Genomic DNA, 22,618 nt, shown 5'->3' with positions numbered 1-22,618 from the left:
TATATAATTGGTGCATTGACAAGACAGTACTGTAAAATGTTGACAAAAATAGCTTTGTCCAAAGTATCATAATATTAGCCATTTCTGAACAGGATGTAAGATTACACCAACATGTGAACTCATAAATATTTCCAATATGAAAGTGCAGTCCTCTACTCAGTGCCGAATCATGTATCAGTATGTTGTACACCATGGGGTTAGACACAATGCATAGCATCATGTGTAAAAATCTTGGTACTAGATGACTGCTACACAAGATCGGCAGTCTGCGTGTTTCAAAGCTATTTCAAAACTTTCTCCTGGGCCTATTTCACATCATACTGGTACTTGACCCCCTGGAATTGACCTGCAAGCTTGATACGTACATTGTATTCTGGAAAATGACAGTAACTCTAACGTCATTTTAAGTCAAAGATTCGTCAGATAAGTCATTCATTTCACTCAATTATTTCTGTCCATTCTTCCTAACTGTCAAAATTGATTGAGGTCTAAGTATTGATGATTGTATTATAAGTATTGATTTAATGATAATTTTCATAAATATGTTTCACTTACGACTGGACTAAATTGTCACTACTTCCAAGTGTGACTGTGAACATCATTCTAAAAAATACAAATAACTTCAACGCATTCAAGTTTGTTTACAAGTGACGTGCTGTACTCAAGAAGTTCTCTGGACGTACACTGTACATTTTAGCCTATCATTTTAAATGATTCACTTATTGGCTCATGGAAAATATATCAATGATCAGAAGGATGTCGATATTGCAATTCACAAGTCTCGGTGTTGTTTTCCCAAGCAGGAGCGTATCAGTATCACCATGGAGCTACCAAGCTCTGCATGGCAGGGCATGGCAGTGTTACCGGCCTTATACGGCCTTCTACCACAGGCCGTATAACGCTAGTAACACACAGCCCTTCCATGCAAAGCTAGGAGCTACCACACTCTTTTGGAAGTACCGTGGTATCATATATTGTTTTTAGGGGTTTGGTTAAGCTGACGTCCTACCTAAACACCAGTCCAAATATTGAGGTACAAGTCGGCAATATTGCCCTACGCTAGGAGGATATGTGTACCACTGTAGAACTCTCTCTACCGGGTGCATAGGCCTTCGCGTTGCGACTGTGGTTGCACCTGTGTGTGATGAGTATGCTGTTGTTGGAGGCAATCAAAGCAGCCAATAGCTGAATACTCTTACCATTCTCGTAGGGCTAAGACTGCTACCCAAAGTCAATGGCATATATCATATAAGTAGGCAGTAAATATGTACCCTTTCACTTTGGCTTTGAACTGCAGATGAGGAATGTTATGATTCAACAGGCTGTCCAATAATTCCAATAATGAATGCCCAAATTGGCTTATAATGGAATAGAGCACACTATAATCCATTAAGAGTGATTGTAATAAATAATGCTCTTCAATTTTTTTCTTTTATATTAATGCATATGCCTGCTATTTTTTCTCAGGAATTATAATTTAAATTTATCAAAAGATCAGTGAAATTCATAATTTTGGAATGTATCACATTGACAATTGAGGGAATACTGGAAACACAATGTGACACTGATCTCCGCAACAATGTTATATGGTCATGTACAATGTAGTGAGCAGTTCAATCTCTACATGGGGAGGAAATATGGGAAAGTATGCTGAAAATGTGTTCCTCGTACAAATATAGAACTACATGTGTGTGCATGACCCCATTATTCACTGAATTTATTATATTTCCGATAGATCTGTGTAGTCAGAGAACTGAAAATACCTGTTCATGTGCTCATTGCAATCATACCAAATCCATGCAGTTTTACAAAATGTACTATGTGTTCCAGTAGACAATGAAAATTGTATTACCCTGCCCAGCCCGTCGCATTTTGATTGGTCGAGCTGAACCACGTGACTGACCACAAATACACAGTAATGGTTTGCTTACAAGCCCGTGAATATGAATAATAAGATAAACAACTCAAAGTATCGTAACTTTACAGCTCAAACGTAAATCATAATCAATCACAAAATAAAATGGAGCACTTGTAGGTCAAGTTGAGGTACTTTTTTTTCTGAAAACTTCTCCGGATTTGCCAATTTTTTACAGCGCGCGTGACAGCGCGTCGCGTATTGCTCAGTTTCCTGGGCCCAGTTGTCGTTCGCTCCTGAAATTTTCGGAAATTTTGACGGTTTTCTTGGGTTCGCTGATAATATAATGGAAATAACAGACTCCGCTCTGACCATTAACGTTTATTTATGGGCGCGGGCTCGAGGAAAGCCAAATTAACGGTCTCGGCAAGCCTCGCCCGTTAATTTTTGGCTTTCCTCTCGCCCTTGCCCACAAATAAACGTTAATGGTCAGCGAGTCGCCCGTTATTTCTATAGTTTTGGTCATGTTGCCCTGTTTGTGGGGAAAGGTCAACAGAAAGGCTATGCCTATTCAAGCAATAATTTAAGCAAACAATTCAAAGTATGGTCATAGATTGAATGCTATAGTATGAAATTATGGTGTTCTAACATTGAAATACTTTGTCAATTTCTTATGCCTCGTTTCTTTGCATTTCAAACATATCACAGAAAGCAGCCTAGATAATAGAGGATAGGCTGATCCTGATTTGACACAGAAGTGGTAAACACTATTTTATGATTAATCAAGTCTTCATATTCTGAAATGACATTGGGATTTACCATATTTAATCAAGTTCAATCTGAATACGTGATCAACATGGGTAATTCACTGTATAAATTACCCACATTAAATTTCAACAAATGTCATATATCCTGCCATCACAATACAAATGAACACTATCCATTCCAAAGACAGTACCCACGTGGTAAAGCCAATATAAACTTGAAAATACCACAAGTAGCCATACCAATCAGATGACTGTACCTAAATATTTAAGTGTACTAACATCACTTTTCTGGAATCAAAATTATTAATTATCACACTAAAGCTTACTCTTAATTTCAAACAATACTATCTCTAAAAACTAAAATTCATGTATCTAAAAAGTGACTGATGCAGGATGGAGCTTGGCCTTAAACTTTAAAGGGAAATGACTTATGCAAGAGAGGGAACTTTTGTTGATCAACAAAAAGTGGCATGAGAAATAATATTGTCAAATAGTTAGGTTCAAGATTGACTACATCAGTAGAACAATGTAAGACATTGTGGTAATATCCAGCAGTGTTTTTGTTAAGGGCAGTACCTAGGTAAATATTACCGGGGTTCCCCAGTCATTTAACAAGGGTTAGCCTTGGTATATCAGTGCAGTCATACTAGCGGACAACAGAAATTTTACCAAGGTTCCTAATGTTCCCCAACCTTTGCAAAAACACTGTCCACTGTTTATTAACAAAACACACTACATGTACAATGTGCAGCCAGAATGCCACGAATCATAATATCCCTTTAATATGGTGGGTTAGCTGAGGAACAATAGATTGGATTTGCTATAAACTTGATGGCGATAAGAATGGCAACAAGAAGAGATACACAGAGAGTTGGGAATGAGCATTTAATAGAAAGTAAGAGGCACTGTGCGAGTGATGTCATGTGAGCATAATTGTCTTTACAATTTGTTTTCTACTTTTAGCCACCGACAACATGCCAAAAATTTGTGACCCTCCCCCTTAGAGGAGCTCAAAAATTTGTGACCCTGCCCCAAATCCCCCCCGCCCCCCCCCCCCCCTGCTAATTTACGTCCAGTCCCTTATGAATGCTTGATTATCGATATTAACGTTCTTGATTACACTAGGGTGGTTACAAGTCCATGTGTGTGCAAGTAATTCGATTTTGGAATTTCACCGAAATGTTGATTCCAATATAAAATTAACAATATCTGTGCATTTATAAAAGTTTGATAATTGATATACCCTTTGCTACTGTCCATGTGTTTTATTTCATGTCTTTCTGTCTTATGTCTTCCATTAGTTTTAACTGTTCAAGGTGTTAAGCCAATTTTATATACTCTCGTTTATTTCATACAATCATTCTTTCCAGGCGTGATGACTCCTATCAGCTGCTTAGATTATTTCCTCGATAAAATCTGTTGTTTTTTAGTTTAATTGAGAACTAAATACGAATGAAAACATTTGTAAAGTTCGCAGTTGACGACCTGAGCCAATCTCTGAAACATACAAAGCTTGCCCGTGTGGTGTCATATATATCATACTAATGAGTTAAGAAATTACAAAATGCAACTATTGAATCTTGAGAATGCTTTCGGCCCATTACCATAGAAGTGCGGTACAGGGAAACGTCTAAGGTGCTGTTGATTTTGCAAAATTGTAGTACTAATGAAAGAATGTACTAATGAAAGAATCCCATTAATAACTGGATATCTATGACTGCCTGTGCTGCGATTGTGCAACTACAAAATTTGTCCATTCCTGAAATGCGATTCAGAGACAATGGAACTATCATGATCTGAATTATTATTCATCAGAATTCGAAATGTCGACCTCGACCAGATACTCGCCGTCCACGAATTTCCACACAACAACATCTTTGCATGAAATCGTCTTCGCACCATCTTTGCTCGTCAGTTTACATGATCCCCTAGAGGTTACGAACTCGTCTCCATATTTCCCAAACACCTCCTCACATTTATTTTCATCAATGTGTTGAACTCCCAGTGAGCCACTGTCAAAGGCATCAAGTATCTCTGAAATGAACGATTTTTAGATTTGGTCTATGTACAATATTATCTCGAAAATACCGCAGTAGGTTTATTTAAATCGGCCACCTTAAGCTTCTACAAAGTGTACACTTTTGATGGTGTTGGCATCTGCGTCATATCCTAGTAAATAATTGACTTTAGTGTAAATCACGTGCAAGATCGAGAAAGGAATTGAACCTTATATGTATCTACCAGTGATTACTATGTCTCCTTTACTGTATTTTATAAGGATTTGGTGCCCCAGTGAGTGCATTACTGCATCGTATTATTGAGAAACGGACAATTATACTTAAAGCGAAAATGAATATTCCCGAAAATTACTTGTAACATAGAGAACCGTCCTATTGCAGTTTTCAAGGCAGATTCTTCATGAATTTCAATCCCCGATTTTAATCATGTACTCTTTTTAAAAACTCTTTTCTAGAACAATTAAGTTCATTTCACTCCTACTCACCCTGTCTGCCGTTCAGCGTCTTTCGACCGTGGAGTAAGCATTTTCCACCTGGAGTGAAAAGCTGTGCGACACCTTTAAAATCTCCCAAGTTAAATACATGTTCGAACTTCTGATATCTCTCACTGATGACTGCTTTAATGTCTGGAGCTGTAGCCATTGTTGCCTACATCAATAAAAGTCAAGGAATGGAAAAACTTGTTTCAGATCCAAATATTTAATGACATCCCAACCTACTGTATGGTTATAGGAATACTGTACGTATTCTTATGGGACTTTCTTGAGAGATATGGAGCTATTACTTCAGTATTATAATTTTGTTGTTGCTGTCAAGCCGGAGCATGGAGACTCTGTCTTGATGCCTTATGCAATAAAGTCATACTCAACTCTGCAACAAATAGATTGCCCAACGTGTTCATCATTGTTGCTCATCACATTCAGGCAATTACTAATCATCGTTTTAGAAATTTGATATGGTGAACAATCCATCCGTTACGGCCATCCCTAGTGATTTGCATATTTCAGTTTTGAGGTTAATGCTTCTGTGTCAATTGGTTTTCCTTGTATCCCAAAGGTGTGTGCTATTAAAAATAGTATAAACTAGTCGGGCCTTAGTTTCTAAATCACCCACTTCTCGAACCAATTTTGAAATGTGCTATGCAGAATATACATTTTTTGTCTTTTTTTTTTGTTTCTTTATAAGCCTGAAGTATTCTAAAATACATGTGACATTTATTGGCAGTATGTAATTCAAGCGTGTGACCTTACCAGAACTGCTCAACCCCATAGACTCCTGTGTTTAACCTATGTTGGCACCCCTACGTTTGTGCCTCCAACATTTGCTTATTCTTTGGAGATCCTTCAGTGATTACAGGTGGGGTGGGCCGGGGAATTCTCAAGTGCATTTAATACCATTCAGCCACATCTTTTAGTTCAGAAATTACTGAGAATGAAGGTCCCCACAAACATGATCGCCTGGATCTTTAATTATCTAACAAACAGGTCACAATATGTTCGATTAGGAGACATCAAATCAAACATCATTAGTTCTAACACAGGTGCACCCCAAGGTACTGTTCTAGCCCCATTTCTTTTACCTTTATACACGGCAGACTGTCGTAGTTGCACTGAGACCTGTCCACTTGTCAAGTTTGCAGATGACACAAGTTTGGTAGGCAAAATTAGCCAGGACAATCATTCTCAGTATATTGATGAAATTGGTCGCTTTGTACAGTATTGTAAGAAAATTACCTGCATCTTAATGTAAAGAAGACCAAGGAAATGCACATTGACTTTAGAAGAAATGCGAAAAAAACATGATCCCATTTTAATAGACGGGGCGAGGTTGAGAGAACTACATATCTTGGTACAAGACTAGATGAAAAACTGAAGTTTTGTGATAACGTGGATTTTATCATAAAGAAAACTAATAGTCGCATGTACTGCCTTCGTAAATTAAGATCATTGATGTTAATCGAAAACTCCTTTCCATGTTTTACAATGCTTCAGTTTTGAGTATTCTCTCCTTTGGCATTGTCTGCTGGGGTGATGTGATTTCTGTTCATGACAAGGGCAGGTTGAGAAAATCGTTAAGAAAGCCAGTAGAATTATAGGGGAAAACCAGGCATCCATTCAAGACCTGTATAGCAGACGACTTACTGATAAGTGAGACAGATATTATCTGACACGACTCATCCCTTGTACAATGACTTTGACAATGAACGTATCGACAGGAGTGGACGACTGAGAATACCACGAACAATTACAAAGAGTTACAAAATGTATTTTGTTCCCAGAGCAATTTCGGTCTATAATTCAGCATTTTTTCATAGAAACTAAGGACCGCGCACATGACCATTCGCACATCTTTTTAACATGCAGAGATGTATATATGTGCATGATTTTGTGTCTACCTGTCTTTCTTGCTGTATGTATTTTTAGTGCTATGTTTTTAAGTAGTTTTCATTTGTGGTGACTTGCTTCTGTTTTATTTTGTGGCGAGAAATCCAATTTCCAACGAGGATTAATAAAGATAATAATAATAATAATAATTGGGAGGAAGGTAAATTTTAGAAAACTGCCCAAGGGGAGGGTAATTTTTTATAAACCTATCTTGGGGGAAAGCCACTTGTAACAGAAGCTGATTTTAGGGCCAAACCTTCGATTGTCCATGTGATATTTCCTTAATAGGAAATCACAGACAAAATACATTGATTCTTTGAATTATTACAGACACATTAGCTCCACAAGCAAAGAAGGTACAGTGGTATTCTACATTAACCACCATGAACATTAAAAGCTGATGAAAGACAAGATACAAAAACATATGAGACAGGTGGCAAAGTGTATATCAATGGTCGAACGTCTATAAATGCACAGATCTTGTTAGTTTTATGTTTTATATCTCTCATAGACTACCATGTACAGTGAATCAACATTTCGGTGAAATTCTTAAATCAAATTTGTTGCACAAAAACACTTGTTACCACCCTAGTCTAATCAAGTACATCAATATCAATAATCAAGCGTACATAAATACACAGATTTACTTAGTTTTGTAATGGAAAAAAATTAGTTTCCTCATAATCTGTCATGTACAGTGAATCAACATTTCGGTATAATTCAAAAATCCAATTTCTTGTACACAATTTCACGTTTGACTTCCACCCTTCAAGCAAAGAACACTTACATATATTACGAAACATATATAAATGTAGAGATATAGCATGTTTTACGGGGGGGATTGTCAATAGTCTGCCTGATAGACTCCCATGTATTATTATTCGATATTTTTGGTGAACGCTATATCAGTAACATATTGCCTTCTTTTAGTTGCGCAAAATATAGTGACCCTTCCGCAAATGTATGACCCTTCAAAAATGCGTGCGTGATAAATTGTGACCCTCCCTTCCAAAAAGGCCAGCCTACGCAACATAAAACAAATATTATGTAAATTAGCTGATACTGGATAAGTTTTTCCTTGGGAGAATACTGCAGTGGTTGGGAGAGGGTCAAGTTTTAGAATGTCGGACAAGGGGGAGGATCACTTTTAAAAATACAGGTACGCATGGAATTCCCCCAGCCCACCCCCTGTAATTACTGAAGAATCCCTTAGAATTTGCTTGTTTATCATATTGACCACATACTACGCCTTATGCTAACCAAAAAAATATTGCTCTTATTAATGAATCCATATGGAGCACTGCGACCTCTTTAAATGTGTGTATTGTATGCCCATTGCACTCCCGTATGTAGTAAAACACCGTGTGAAATTCCAATATCATATTTGTTGTGCAGATATGCACTATTAACAAACCTAATGTAGGCAAGTGCATTCAACTTAGACATAGCTTTTTTATATTGAAAAAATATTTCCTTAGCTTTCTCCATAGACATCTATATAAAGTGAATGATATTTTACGTCAACATTTCAATGTCATGTTTGTTGTACTTATGTTCACTTTTAACAACCCTAATCTAGTACATTCATATGATTAGTGGAACGTATATCTACGAGGCGCCAAATGTAAAAAAGGTAGCAGAGTAACAGATGGAAATTGTATACAGAGAGGAATTTACAATGTATGTATGTATGTATGTATGTATGTATGTATGTATGTATGTATGTATGTATGTATGTATGTATGTATGTATGTATGTATGTATGTATGTGGGTGTACCATTGATATATTTGCCTATGTATTTATTCTACATATATTCTACATATACACTGTGCGTGCTTGTAGTTTATGTAAATGTATATGTATCATACAAACGTGTGGCCAATGTGAATGTGTGCATAATAAATATATATATATATATATATATATATATATATATATATATATATATATATATATACATATATATTATGCACACATTCACACACACACACACACACACACACACACACACACATATATATATATATATATATATATATATATATATATATATATATATATATATATACATTGAAAATCCCTCTCTGTATACATTTTCCGTCTGTTTTATCTCCATACAACGATTAACATATGAATAGCAAGTGTCTGCATGTGCTGCGGGCTGCTGAGTCGATTTTTTGATATTTTCCGTTTATATTGAAGAGTATCTTTGCAGTGAAGAGATATGCCTGGAGGTAAAACCCAATCTAATAAGTCTGGTGAAGCTGGTGTCTCAACTCGGTCAGGAAAAGGTTCAGTGAGTAACCCAAATGTTGACGAGGCCGACAACCTTGATATCATGGCTGCCATTGGCAGACTCAATGGCAGGCTTGACCGCATTGATAGTACCCAAGAAAAATTGTTGGCAGAGATAAAACACTCCAGTAAAGAAATTCGGGAAGAATTAATGTTGGAAATTGCTGGTCTCCGTGCTCGAATTGATCATGTGGAACGTCGACTGTCTGGTGTTTCTGATGACATGTCAGTATTTGATTGTGACCGGTCTATAATCGTCAGTAATTTTCCAGCAGACGACCATGCTTTATCGGTGAAAGTGTCTGAGCTGATTAGCAGCGGTCTAGAGGTACAAGATGTTCAGGTAACCAAGTCCTGCCGGATGAAGAGTCGAGATGACCGCCCCGGTCTTATCAAAGTACAGCTTGATAGCGTGGACTCAAAAGTCAAGGTATTGCGAGCTAAAACTGCTTTGAGATCTAAGAGTCCTTACTCTCGAGTGTACATTCGCTCTTTGAAATCTCACGCTGAACGTTTAATCGAATTAAACTTTAAAGCTATACTAAAAGATATTCCAGGAGGTGATCAGTATAGATTTACTGGTAGTGGGCGTTTACTTAAAAAAGAAGAACCCGAACAACGACGCGAACGCGAAACCAACGGCGACCAAGACGGATGAGGAGTGAACCAGCCCCCGGGGTCACTGATTTCAATTTCTCAGTGGAACATTAATGGTTGGACTGTAAAGAATAAAGAACTACTGGAAAACATTATTTTATGTCAGAAATCGGATATCTTCTGTCTGAACGAGACTCACTTGAAAAGAGATGAAACCATTGAAATCGATGGGCACACCTGGTTTGGTTTCAATAGACCAGCTGTGCATAAGAATGCCATTCGCGCATCTGGTGGTGTCAGTGTACTTGTAAAGAACTCGTTGTTCAATTCATTTTCTGTGTCCATCATTGACAAAGGTCGTGATGGTATACTCGGTCTCAAATTTGTCAACAAGTTTACAGATTATAGTTTTTTGGTGTTTACTTGTTATTTGTCACCCGAGAATTCTACTTGGGGTAGAGATTCAACTTCTTTTTTTAGTCATTTAATTTGTCAGCTCTATATAAATTCCGATGTTGATAATGTTATTATTTGTGGTGATCTAAATGGCAGAGTTGGTTCATTGCTAGATTATGTACCAGATATTGATAATATAGGTGAAAGATGTTGTATAGACCATACTATCAACAAACATGGAGAAAGCCTTATTGAGTTTTTGAAAGACATCAAAATGTGTATTGTGAATGGTAGGATTACTCCTGCCAATGATAATTTTACTTCAATTTCTCATAGAGGTAAAGCGGTAGTTGACTATTTTATTCTACCGCACAACAATATTGAGTATTGTAAGGAATTCAAAGTGTTACCAGTATCTCAGTTGATTGATTGTTTTAATTTGCATGGACTTTTAAGTGATCGTGCTGCTCCAGATCATTCTATTCTTTCTATTGTGTTTTCAACATGCGAGGATTGCATGTATAAAGCGTCTTCAAATATGTCTGGTTCCACTAGTGAAGCAACACAAAGAAAGTACAATATTTCAAGTATCCCACCTAATTTCCTTGATTCTGATATGTGTAGGCATGCCATAATTCAAATCGTAGATACTATACAAGCTAGCCAACAAAATCAATATGTCATTGATAATTTGTATGATTCTCTCTGTCAGTGTATTTTCATGAAATGGACTCGAGACTTGATTACCGAGATTTTCCTACTTGTTCTAGAAAACGTAAAACGTTCTAAACCATTCTGGTCGAGTGAACTTTCCAGTCTTTGGAAAGATTTAAGGGAAAAAGAACGTAAATTTCTGAATAGTCATTGTTCTAAAAGAGTTGGTTTAGTTTTGAAACACGAGTTTTTGACAGCACGAAGAAAGTTTGATAAAACTTTTCGAACTGCCAAGAGAGAATATCATCGTAAGTTGATGTCTAATATAGATTATTTAAATGCGTCAAATCCAACAGAATTTGGAAACCAAATTAATAAGTTAGGACCTAGGTGTAAGAAGGACATTCCTTCTGAAGTTATGGTGACAATGGTATGATAGTTAATGATATTAATTTTGTTTTACATAAATGGAAAAGTGATTTTGAGGGATTGTATAATTTATCTGATATCGAGAATGAATCGACTTTCGATGATTCTTTTTATACAAAAATCATCGGTGCTAAAACTCAGTGTGAACAAATGTATCTAGCAAATAATGCAAGTCTTAATGTGTATCTGAATAGTGATATTTCTTTACAAGAAGTTGTCTATGTTGTCAATCGCTCTAAATGCAACAGGGCAGTTGGTCCAGATAAAATCCCATACGAGATCTTAAAGAATGATCATGCGATTAAGATTCTTCATAACCTTTTCCAACTTTGTTTTACTTCTGGTAGAGTGCCCTCACAGTGGGGAAAGGCAGTAATCAAACCCATCCCAAAAAGTTCTCTGTCTGACCCACGTGTCCCGTTAAATTACAGGGGGATTAGTTTATTGTCTAATATTAGTAAGCTTTACTCTGGTATTTTAAATAATAGATTAACGAAATACCTTGATTTAGAAAAAATAATAGTTGACGAACAGAATGGTTTCAGAAAAACAAGAACTTGTCTTGACCATATTTATGTACTTACATCTATTATACGAAATAGAAAAGCTCAAAATTTACCAACTTTTTCTGTTTTTGTTGACATGAAAAAGGCTTTCGATTGGGTTGACAGGGACTTACTGTTCTACAAATTGTTGCAAAATAATATTAATGGGAGGTTCTATGAGTCTATTAAAGTATGTATTGTAACTCTTTATCATGTATTAATGTAAACGGAAACCTTACGTCTTGGTTTGCAACAACTTATGGAGTCAGACAAGGTGATGTACTTTCCCCACACTTTTTCTATTTTTATCAATGATTTAGCAATTGAGATTAATGATTTAGCTTTAGGTATCCCAGTTGGTAACTCATTAATTAATATTATGTTGTATGCCGATGATATTGTTTTGCTTGCTGAAAATGAGACAAATTTACAAAAGATGATTGACCATCTACAAGATTGGTGCAAAAGGTGGCGTATGATGATGAACAAGTCCAAAACACAAATTGTTCATTTTCGAAATATGGGACAAATGAAAACAGACTTTATTTTTCAATTTGGTGGTACAAATCTTGACGTAGTTTCTCAGTATAAATATTTGGGTTTAGTTTTGGATCAGTTCTTAAATTTTGAAGTGACTGCTGAAACCCTAGCAAGTGCTGCAGGTAGAGCTTTGGGATCAGTTATTTCTAAGATACACATGTTTAAGGATTTTAGATATAACACTTTTACAACTCTATTTCATTCTTGTATTACTCCAATTTTAGACTACTGTTCTGCAATTTGGGGCTACCGTTTCTCTTCAAAATGTGAGTCAATTCAAAACAGAGCGATTAGATATTTTCTTGGTGTCCACAAATTTGCCCCTATACTTGCTATAAATGGAGATATGGGTTGGGACCCTTGTCTATTGAGAAATAAATTGAACATGGTAAGACTCTGGAATAGATTAGTAGTTATGCCTGATAACAGAATGATTAAGCAAGTTTTTACTTGGGATATCAGTTTAAAATATAAAAACTGGGCTAAAGATATGTTTGATTTATTTTCAGAAATTGGTTTGCAGGAGAAATTTGGTAATTTAGAGGTTTGTAGTATTCCTGTCATGAAAGATGCATTAAAAACGTTGTATATTAGTAACTGGACATCCCAACTGACTGAAAAGCCCAAATTGCGTACATAATCGCAATCATACCAATCCATAATCCAATAACACTAGGTCAAAATTTGTAAGACAATAGTTGTAAACATAGACACAAAACAGCACAGAACAGACAGTAAATAGACGGTACAAACAAAGTCAAATTCATGAAAGAAAGATATATGGACCTCTGGCCAAAAGACCAAGAAGTGATGTCAGGTGTTTCGAAAATAGTAAGCGCATCCTGCCCCACATGTGGCACCCCGCCATATATCAATCTGTAAGTCAGATAGGTAGTGGTCACTAACTAAGGCCCAATGTCACCGATGCCATCAGTGATCATTGTCGAAGAGAGAGTATTGTATTTATCTACCAGCTTGCGATACCTGCCAAAAAGCGTTTGAATGTAGAGACAAGTCTTGCTCTGGTGTAACCTTGATTTAACAGTTTGAAAGAGAGATGGCCATGTCTCTCTACAAAATCACCATATGAACTGAATGCTCTTGCATATCGTATAAGCTGGGAAATGTATACCCCATAAGCAGGTGAGAGTGGAATATTACTGATGAGGTGTGGAAAATTAATTATACTAAAGTTGAAATCATCTCTCTTGTCATATAGCCTAGTAGAAAGGTGACCATTGGAGTCAAATTCAAGTAAAATGTCCAGATATGAAGCAGAAGAGGCCGTTTCTGTAGTTTCTTTAATCTCCAATTCTGGAGGATAAATCATAGCGAGATATTTACTGAATTCAGAGTTATTCAATGAAATAACATCGTCTATGTATCTAAATGTTAGGTTGATATATCTGATGTTTAAGACGGAATATGGAATGGAGAAATATTTACAATTTCCCATTTCTAGATCAAAAAGATCACTTCTAGCACAATTGAGAGTTGGTATCTTACCTCTAAAAATTGAAACTGGGCGTTACACGAATGTGCCTAAAGAGGAAAGACTATGTGATTTTTGTCCAAATGTAGTAGAAGATGAGCTCCATTTTATTTTTGATTGCACACTTTACAATGTTATTAGGAAACAATTGTTCTCTAAAGCCAGAAACTTGTGCTCTGTATTTGATTCATTTGATGTACATCAGAAACTCAAATTTCTAATGAGCGACATGCCATCCCAATTGGCATCCTATGTCTATCATGCATTTTCAATGAGACAAGAAGCTTCTTATACTTAAATTACATTTCGAGCTATTCATATCTATGTACTTTGTTTACTGTTTTAGTGTCTTGTAAGCCCTTGGGGCTGGGTGTGGCAACCAAGCTGTTTAAGACCACACATGACACTTTAATAAATAAATATAACATAACATAACATAACATAACAATAAGTGTGATTGTGTAAAATAATTTTTCATTTGGCGCCTCGTATATATCAATATATCAATGCACTTATGTAGAGTGCAGCAGAGAAATTAGCCATGCACACACACACACACACACACACACCACACACACACACACATATATATATATATATATATATATATATATATATATATATATATATATATATAAAAGACAGGTGAAAATATTCTTTGCGACACTCTCATTTATATTGGAAGGTTGTAAGAATCCTTTCATTTCTGTCTGAAGATTGCAGAATACATGAAAATTAAGTAACAGATATTAAGTAACAGATATCACAAAGTGATAATGCTTTAATATTGCGTAAATGCGTTAATGTTATAGAAATAACGGGCGACGCGCTGACAATTAACGTTTATTTGTGGGCAAGGGCTCGAGGAAAGCCAAAAATTAACGGGCGAGGCTTGCCGAGACCGTTAATTTGGCTTTCCTCGAGCCCGCGCCCACAAATAAACGTTAATGGTCAGAGCGGAGTCTGTTATTTCCATTATATTATCAGCGAACCCAAGAAAACCGTCAAAATTTCCGAAAATTTCAGGAGCGAACGACAACTAGGCCCCAGAAACTGAGCAGTACGCGACGCACTGTCACACGCGCTGCAAAAAATTGGCAAATGCGGAGATGTTTCAGAAAAAAGGTATCTCAGCTTGACCTGCAAATGCTCCATTATATTGTGATCGATTATGATTTATGTTTGAGCTGTAAAGTTACGATACTTTGAGTTGTTAATCTTATTATTCATATTCACGGGCATGTAAACAAACCATTACTGTGTATTTGTGGTCAGTCACGTGGTTCAGCTCGACCAATCAAAATGCGACGGGCAGGGCATGGTAATATAATGAATCATAATGTCTTGTTACGGCCTTATGAATAGAGTAGAGCAAATAGTTTGCTGTTTCACAGTTTAAATTTTGCCTGTCACAAATACACACTTTTTCATCTACTCAACATGTATTTCTTGGAAAGGATATAACCTGTTTTACGATTATATCAGTCGACATATATCAGTCGATATAGGCAGAGCCCAGTGCATTCGATGTGTTTTCTACTGTCCGTCTGACTTATTACTGTACATGTTTGACTGACGATCGTCACATCTGCTGTATTTAGGTCATTCATAGGCCATTTACTCCACATAATACTGTTGACTAATATTTTTAAGAACAATATGATAACCCTGCCTGACAAACATAGTCTTTGTGTACCTCTACATGTTGATTTTACTCAGGTGTACAGTATATAAAATTGGCCCACAAAGTTTTCGAAACAATGACGACGACTGCGATCTCATGATGATTTCTGAAAACTGTGTGCACAAGAGTTGAACATTGTCTATACAGGGAGCAGGTCAATGAACTATATCTAGCACAATTATGAGGCGCCGAATGTAAAATAATTACTTTACACATTTAAAACGTATAAGTGCACAAATTTACAAGTACACACACATACATTATAGTCTCTGCATGGATACGTACAGACACACATACACGCATAAATACTTCACACGTACAACATACATACATACATACATACATACATACATACATACATACATACATACATACATACATACATACATACATACATACATACATACATGTTTGTACATGTTTGTACATGTATATACGGACATTCATATATAAAGGTGGTAACGTACACTGCACATATATGCACATATAGGGGACATACAGACATTGGTGAAAGGACTGTGTGCATACAGCTCTGAATAGCTCTTCATTAAAAAGCAAAGCATGATAATAGACACCACATTATTGACTGCTATTGAATGATTCTGATATGATTACAAACATAACCCTTTGAATCATGTTGATACAATGATTTGGTATGACCTTTGACAGTTACAGAGGGTGTGAGTTTATCAAGAGGCAAGGACGCCTGCCAATTGTGTATAATATACATTCAACACACGTTAACATCGGTCAATGTTTGATCTTTACAGTCTGCGGCTTTCGTAATTATTTCGATTACAATTTCGAGAAGGTTGCTTACCTTGGGACACGGGGACAGCTACAGAAACGCCAGGGAACTGAGATATGGGTTAGCCGCATTACCTGCGTATGCATTGAAATTAATTCGCAAGAATTGGGTCCTCGTCTGATGAAAATGAAGGGGGCAAGTGTTGCATTAGGAATATTAATTTTATTGTAGAAAATGTAACCTGATTTTCACCTTTGTTTATTATCTATTTTTGTCGGAGTAGTCGACACTCTTTTGTTTTACGGAAGAATATATCAGAGTAAAACGTCATAGGGGAGTTATAAAACTAGGCTAACGTGTTAAACGTGTTACCAAAGGTCATAACAAGTCAATGCATATTGATGGAGTAGTATGGTTCAACACTCGGATCACCAGCATTTTCATGCCGGACCAGTAAGGCTGCACAAACACTTCTGGAAGGGGTAGTAAAGTCGAAGGGGGGGGGGGGGGCTTGAAGGTAAAGTAAAGTAAAGTAAAGTAAAGTAAGCCTTTATTGAAATCGTATCCCAGTTGGGATCTTGATCATAAAGTACAATAAAGGTTTTGCAAAAACAACAATGAAAGAGTATATATAATATATATATATAAATATAAATATCTATACATGAGGTCAACATATTAAAGGTTCATAAATAGTTTACTTTGTCTTTTTCATTTTGTCTTGTCTGAGTTTAAAACATGTATGTATGTATTTTCCCAATTCACATAGTGATGCTTTATCTGTCCTTGAAAAGATGCTTACAAGGTCTTGTGTGCCTCTGAATGCGTTTTTACAAATGTTTAGTTTACTGAAAAAATCATGTCTAATGTCTGTGTATCCTTTGCAATGAAAAAGAAAATGTATCTCATCTTCTACTTGTTTGTTTTGGCAAATTGGGCATGCTCTGTCTATGACATCAAGGTTTCTATATCTACCTGTTTCTATGTGTAGTATGTGTGCACTAATGCGTAACTTGCACAGGGCTGATCTGTGATCTGGGTTTTTTATAATATGAAGGTAGCTTTCGAGAGAGAAATCTTTTTTCAACTCTCTGTATGTGCGAAGTTTATTTTATGGTGCCCTTGTCTGGTATCATCATGAATCAATTCAAATGCACATTTTTCAAATAGCGTTTAACTTTTACATTAAAATTAGTTTTAAACTGTTTGTCATTTTCTATCTTTACATTCATGGCATCTCCAATATTTACGAGCAGCAACGATTGTTTAATTCCTGACACCCAATTATCTGTATGTGCATTGTCCAGTTGACAACCCAGATCATAAGCCTCACGAGTCAGTGTGTATCTGCTTTCTTACTTATTTTTAACCAATATTTGACCATTTGTGTTATGCTTGAAACAATTAGAGGATATCTACCCAGTTCCATTAAACATGCTATGTTGGATGCTTTGTTATTCACTTTAAGTATGTGCTTGCAAAATTTAATGTGCAACTTTTCAATTGTGTTTGTTAAGTTTGTGAGTATGGTTTTTGCATTTGTGCATATGTCTGCAGTCCATACTTCTGTACAGTATAGCAGAATAGGTTTTATCATGGCATCAAACATTTGTATGGCAAGGTATGTAAGGGCAGTTGAAAGGATTTGGGGCCGTAAAGGGGGACTCGAAACAAAATGTCTCTGATTGGTATGAAACATATATTGGGTTGTCAATTTAAGCTAACGTTTGGCTAGGCTTGTTTATTTGGCAGGGATGACGCCTATACTCATGAAGTGGTGCCTGTCCTTTGCAAGCATGTTTGAACTTTTCCTAGTTTGGGGGGATTATAACAAGCGGCCGCAATGGTATGCCCTTTTTCTTATGCATACCACAGCGGCCGCTGCCTATCGAACTGAACGTTTGCTACAGAAAGCAGTGTTTTCTGAGCACATAAACGGAAGTGGACACTAATGCCTCAGCGACATATATGTGGTCTTGCGACGTCAGAGTCTTATTTTAATATGTTACAGAGTTGTCGCTAGCTCGGGCCGTTTGCTTTGCCAAGACAGTAACTCAAAGCGCCTCACTGGCTGCGCACTTGTATGGCCTGGTTCAGCAAGAGCTGGCTGCGTTGCAGAAGCCTCGCGCTTCCGCAGCAAGCGTAGCAGGCTGCACTGGCCCTGTGTACAGGTCTGTGTGTTCCCGGCGTTATACGGCGTCCATCACTCCATTGTGTCGGGGGTCGTATAACGCCGGGAACACACAGACCTGTACGCAGGGCTACAGGCTGCACCACCTCACAGACAACAGGGCTACACCGGTCACAGTGCGTAGCAGGCGAGGGGCCGGGCTGTGAGCGAGTCTTGACACCAGCTGAGTGGTACATATTAGGGACTGGACATAAATTACAGGAGGGGGGAATGGGCCGGTGTTTTTCGAAACACCACTGCATCAAAAGTAGGGACCCTTCAAAAGTTCACACAGGGCTCCCATAGAGAGCTAAGCCGAGCATGTGAACACCCTACATGAGCAAAAAAAAAACCATTAGGCTGAGCGTGAAAACGCCCTACATGAGCAAAAAACATGTTGCATTGTCGGTATTTTCAAGATGGCAGCCGCCATGACAGCCTGCACTGAAAGCTCTGGTGAGTACATATTTTGGTCGATTCTACCATTGAGAAGCATTATTTGGGAAAAATAAAAACATCAGAGTATGCAGCAGTGTTTCAAGTATCTATGCACATAGTTCATTACATAGCAGAAGCTCAAACTATAAAGATTACTTCAACACAAAATCGCTTAGTGGGGTTAGGATAACACATGCATTGCCTCTGAACATGGAGCTACCAATGCTCTGAAGCACTGCAAACTCTATTACACACTGCACAGACAAGGGATGCATGTAGTCTCTTGTACACCGTACAGCTCAAATGTGTTGGAAGTTTACAGCTACAGTCATTCACCTACTTCGAGTTTTAGTGCTGAAGTAATTATTACAGTTTGAGCATCTGAGATGTAATGAACTGTGCATAGACACTTGAATGCATAAAGCTGAGTCAGATTGTGTCCTACATCTACATTAAGATGATTTAAAATATGTAACTTTCAAGATAAGGATTATTGAAAAACGTCTCCAAAATATCAATGTGCTTGCTGTTTATCGTGCATCATGTGCATGTTTGTGTGAGCTTTACTATTTAGCAGAGAATTTAGAGAGCCATTAATGAGAGAAAATACATGTATCATTGTGCTAATGATGGTAACCTTCACCCACCAATGTTAAGAATAGCTACAGGTCAGAGATCATCAGCTTTATTAATGCTGTGAATATTTGGAATTCCATTGCCCATCTTTTTGAAATAGTCAAAAACTTAGTGACCCTCCCCCTTATCCATGCATGAAAATAAGTGACCCTCCCTGTTACTCAATACCCCCAAACAAACCCGCAATATGTTCAAGACCCCTTCTGACTTGCTATACTTTTGAAGTCCCCCCCCAAAAAAAAAGAAAGGCAAAATGTGGCCGACATGACGCTTTGTCCAAAAACAATCAAATCATATGTGTGTGATAATTCATTTAAATGTACTTTGCTTGAAGTGGCAGGTAAAAAGTGCATGCGTGTACAAAAAATGTAATTTTTAGATTTCAACTATATTGTTGATTCACTATACATGGTAGTCGACTATAAGAAAACTATGAACATGTATTTTCCAATATAAAACTAGCAGTATCTTTTCATCTATAGATGTTTAATAACTGATATAAATATACTTGGTTAGCATGGGTTGTTTACAAGTGCACATGTGAACAAGATATTTGATTTTTGAGTTTCGTTAAAAATGTTGATCCACTATACATGGGAGTCTATGACAAAACTGTTAAAAAAAATTTTCACAATTAAAAATATGCACTTTTTATGCATATATTGACCCTGAATAATTGACATAATTGTACTTAATTAGAATAGGGTGGTAATACGTGCATCTGTGTACATGAACTTTGTTTTTGGAATTTCGCATAAAATGTTGATCCATTATACATTGTAGTCTATGACTAAACTATGAATATTTTTTTAAATACGAAACTTTGCAAATCTGTGTATTTATGTATGCTTGATTATTGATATTTATGTTTTTGATCAGACTAGAGTGGTTACAAGTCCATGTGTGTGCAAGAAATTTGCTTTGGAATTTCACCCAAATGTTGATTCATTATACATGGCAGTCTATGATGAAACCCTATGAATATTTTTTTTTCCATACAAAAATAGGAAAATCTGTGCATTTATTTATACTCGATTATTGGTATTTATGTACATAATTAGACTTACTAGAGTGGTTTCAAGTCAATGGTTGTACAAGAAATTTGATTTTTGCTTATCACTGAAATGTCGATTCACTACAAATGGCAGTCCATGATGAAACTATGCATATTTTTTTTCCAATACAAAACCAGGTAAATCTGTGCATTTATGTACACTTGATTATTGGTATTAATTATCATGATTAGACTAGAGTGGTTTCAAGTCAATAATTGTGCAAGAAATTTGATTTTGGAATTTCACTGAAATGTCGATTCAGACATGGCAGTCTATGATGAAACTATGAATGTTTTTTTTTCCAATACAAAACTAGGTAAATCTGTGCATTTATGTACACCTAATTATTAGTATTAATGTTCATGATTAGACTAGAGTGGTTTCAAGTCCATGGTTGTACAAGAAATTTGATTTTGGAATTTTACCGAAATGTTGATTCACTATACATCGTAGGCTACAAATAACTCATAGGTTATCTGATCCTAAATTGTTATTCAAAAGTTGTTCGACCTGAAGCTTCCATTTGTTACTGATGACACTATGCACTATTCTGAATAGTTTGTATTCCGTCAATGTCCTCAAAGAATAAAAAATGTACATACAGAGGCATGAACGCTTGACACTGACCTATAACCAATGTATTGTCAATGGGAGAATGATATCAAATAAGTGATCTCCCAAATTGTTATTGAAAGAGTTATTACAGGGGACAGTTATGACAATAGAGGAGTTGGATAAGTATAATTCATGACAACTTAAATCAATGTGGCTGCTTGGATCATCAATACATTGTTTATTATATCCTTAAACTTGCGCCCAAAGGGTGCGCCGAAAATGGCAGAAAATGAAAGTGCCAGGAGGTATTTTTTCTTTTTTCAGTATTCCATATTCTTCAATACGTGCACATGTAATTTCAGCTTTGATGCATGAAAAAAGGTGACCCTCCCCCTTAGGCTTGCACAAAATTTTATGATCCTTCAAAAATGCTCGCGCGAAAAATGGCGACCCACCCCAAAAAAACACCGGCCACCCCCCTGTAATTTATGTCCAATCCCTTAGACCTTGATGACGCACTGGAGCGTGTTGATTAACCGGCAACGCCTCAAATGGAGTCACAGTTTGTATCCCCTGCCCATCTTATCCCCGTCCATGCTTAAAATATTAAGGCTGAAAATATTTTGGTTACTTTCACTTTTTACATTTTCCGAAACAAAAGCCTGGTAGCTCGGTAATTCAATGAAAAATAAATAACATTTTTATGTCATTCAATGGTTCTAATGTTAGTAATAATCGAACAAAGTCTAGACCATTTTGTCGCATTTATTATAAATATAATAATTATTACTCTTTATTTATAGAGGGTAATCTGAATTACGACCGAATTGTAATTTACATCAGAGGCCTACTGCACCGACCGTGACTCAACTTGAGTCATTTAATTACTTTTGTGTCGAAAACATCGAAATAAGCATGAATGCCAAAGATTTTATGGAAATAAAAACAAGTAGGCTTCGTAACGGGACAGAAGACGCAACTGTTGGTTTTTTGTTTTGTTTTGTTTTGTTTTGTTTTGTTTTGTTTTGTTCTGTTTTGTTTTGTTTTTTGAATATTTCTATGCAATGTATTGAATGGAGTTTCTTGCTGTCTCTCCACAACATGCTTTAACACACAATATTCTGTTTGGCGAGAAATAAAACGAGGCTAAGTCTGATGTTTAAGGTCACAACAAGGGTAGATACAAGGGTATGTACACTATGGTGACAAACTGAAGTCTCTGCATTTCTGTCATTTGCATACAGAATAAAAAGCATGAAAAATTGGCAAAAAATTACAGCTAACTGTCCCTTAAATATGTTAACCTTTGCCCACAACTGAGGGACACAGACTAGCAGTAAGCGGCAGGATCATAAAAA

The 22,618-nt window shown here is 36.6% G+C and overlaps 1 protein-coding gene across 1 annotated transcript in view; it reads right to left on the bottom strand.

The window, feature by feature from the left end:
- Window positions 1–4,039: 4,039 nt before the first annotated feature.
- LOC139140893 (uncharacterized) overlaps window positions 4,040–22,618 on the bottom strand; it is a 48,721-nt gene continuing 30,142 nt past the window's right edge. Inside the window, exons 2-3 of the mRNA XM_070710364.1 lie at window positions 5,126–5,288; window positions 4,040–4,656 (exon numbers count right to left, since the gene is read on the bottom strand). Of these exons, the coding sequence (XP_070566465.1) occupies window positions 4,427–4,656; window positions 5,126–5,282 (387 nt within the window). The 5' untranslated portion in view covers window positions 5,283–5,288 and the 3' untranslated portion in view covers window positions 4,040–4,426. The remainder of the gene's footprint in view (window positions 4,657–5,125; window positions 5,289–22,618) is intronic.

This window comes from Ptychodera flava, chromosome 9 (genome assembly GCF_041260155.1).
Source record: "Ptychodera flava strain L36383 chromosome 9, AS_Pfla_20210202, whole genome shotgun sequence".
NCBI classification, from domain to species: domain Eukaryota; kingdom Metazoa; phylum Hemichordata; class Enteropneusta; family Ptychoderidae; genus Ptychodera; species Ptychodera flava.
Note: the sequence above shows the minus strand (reverse complement) of the source record. Positions and strands in the feature narration are given on the sequence as shown.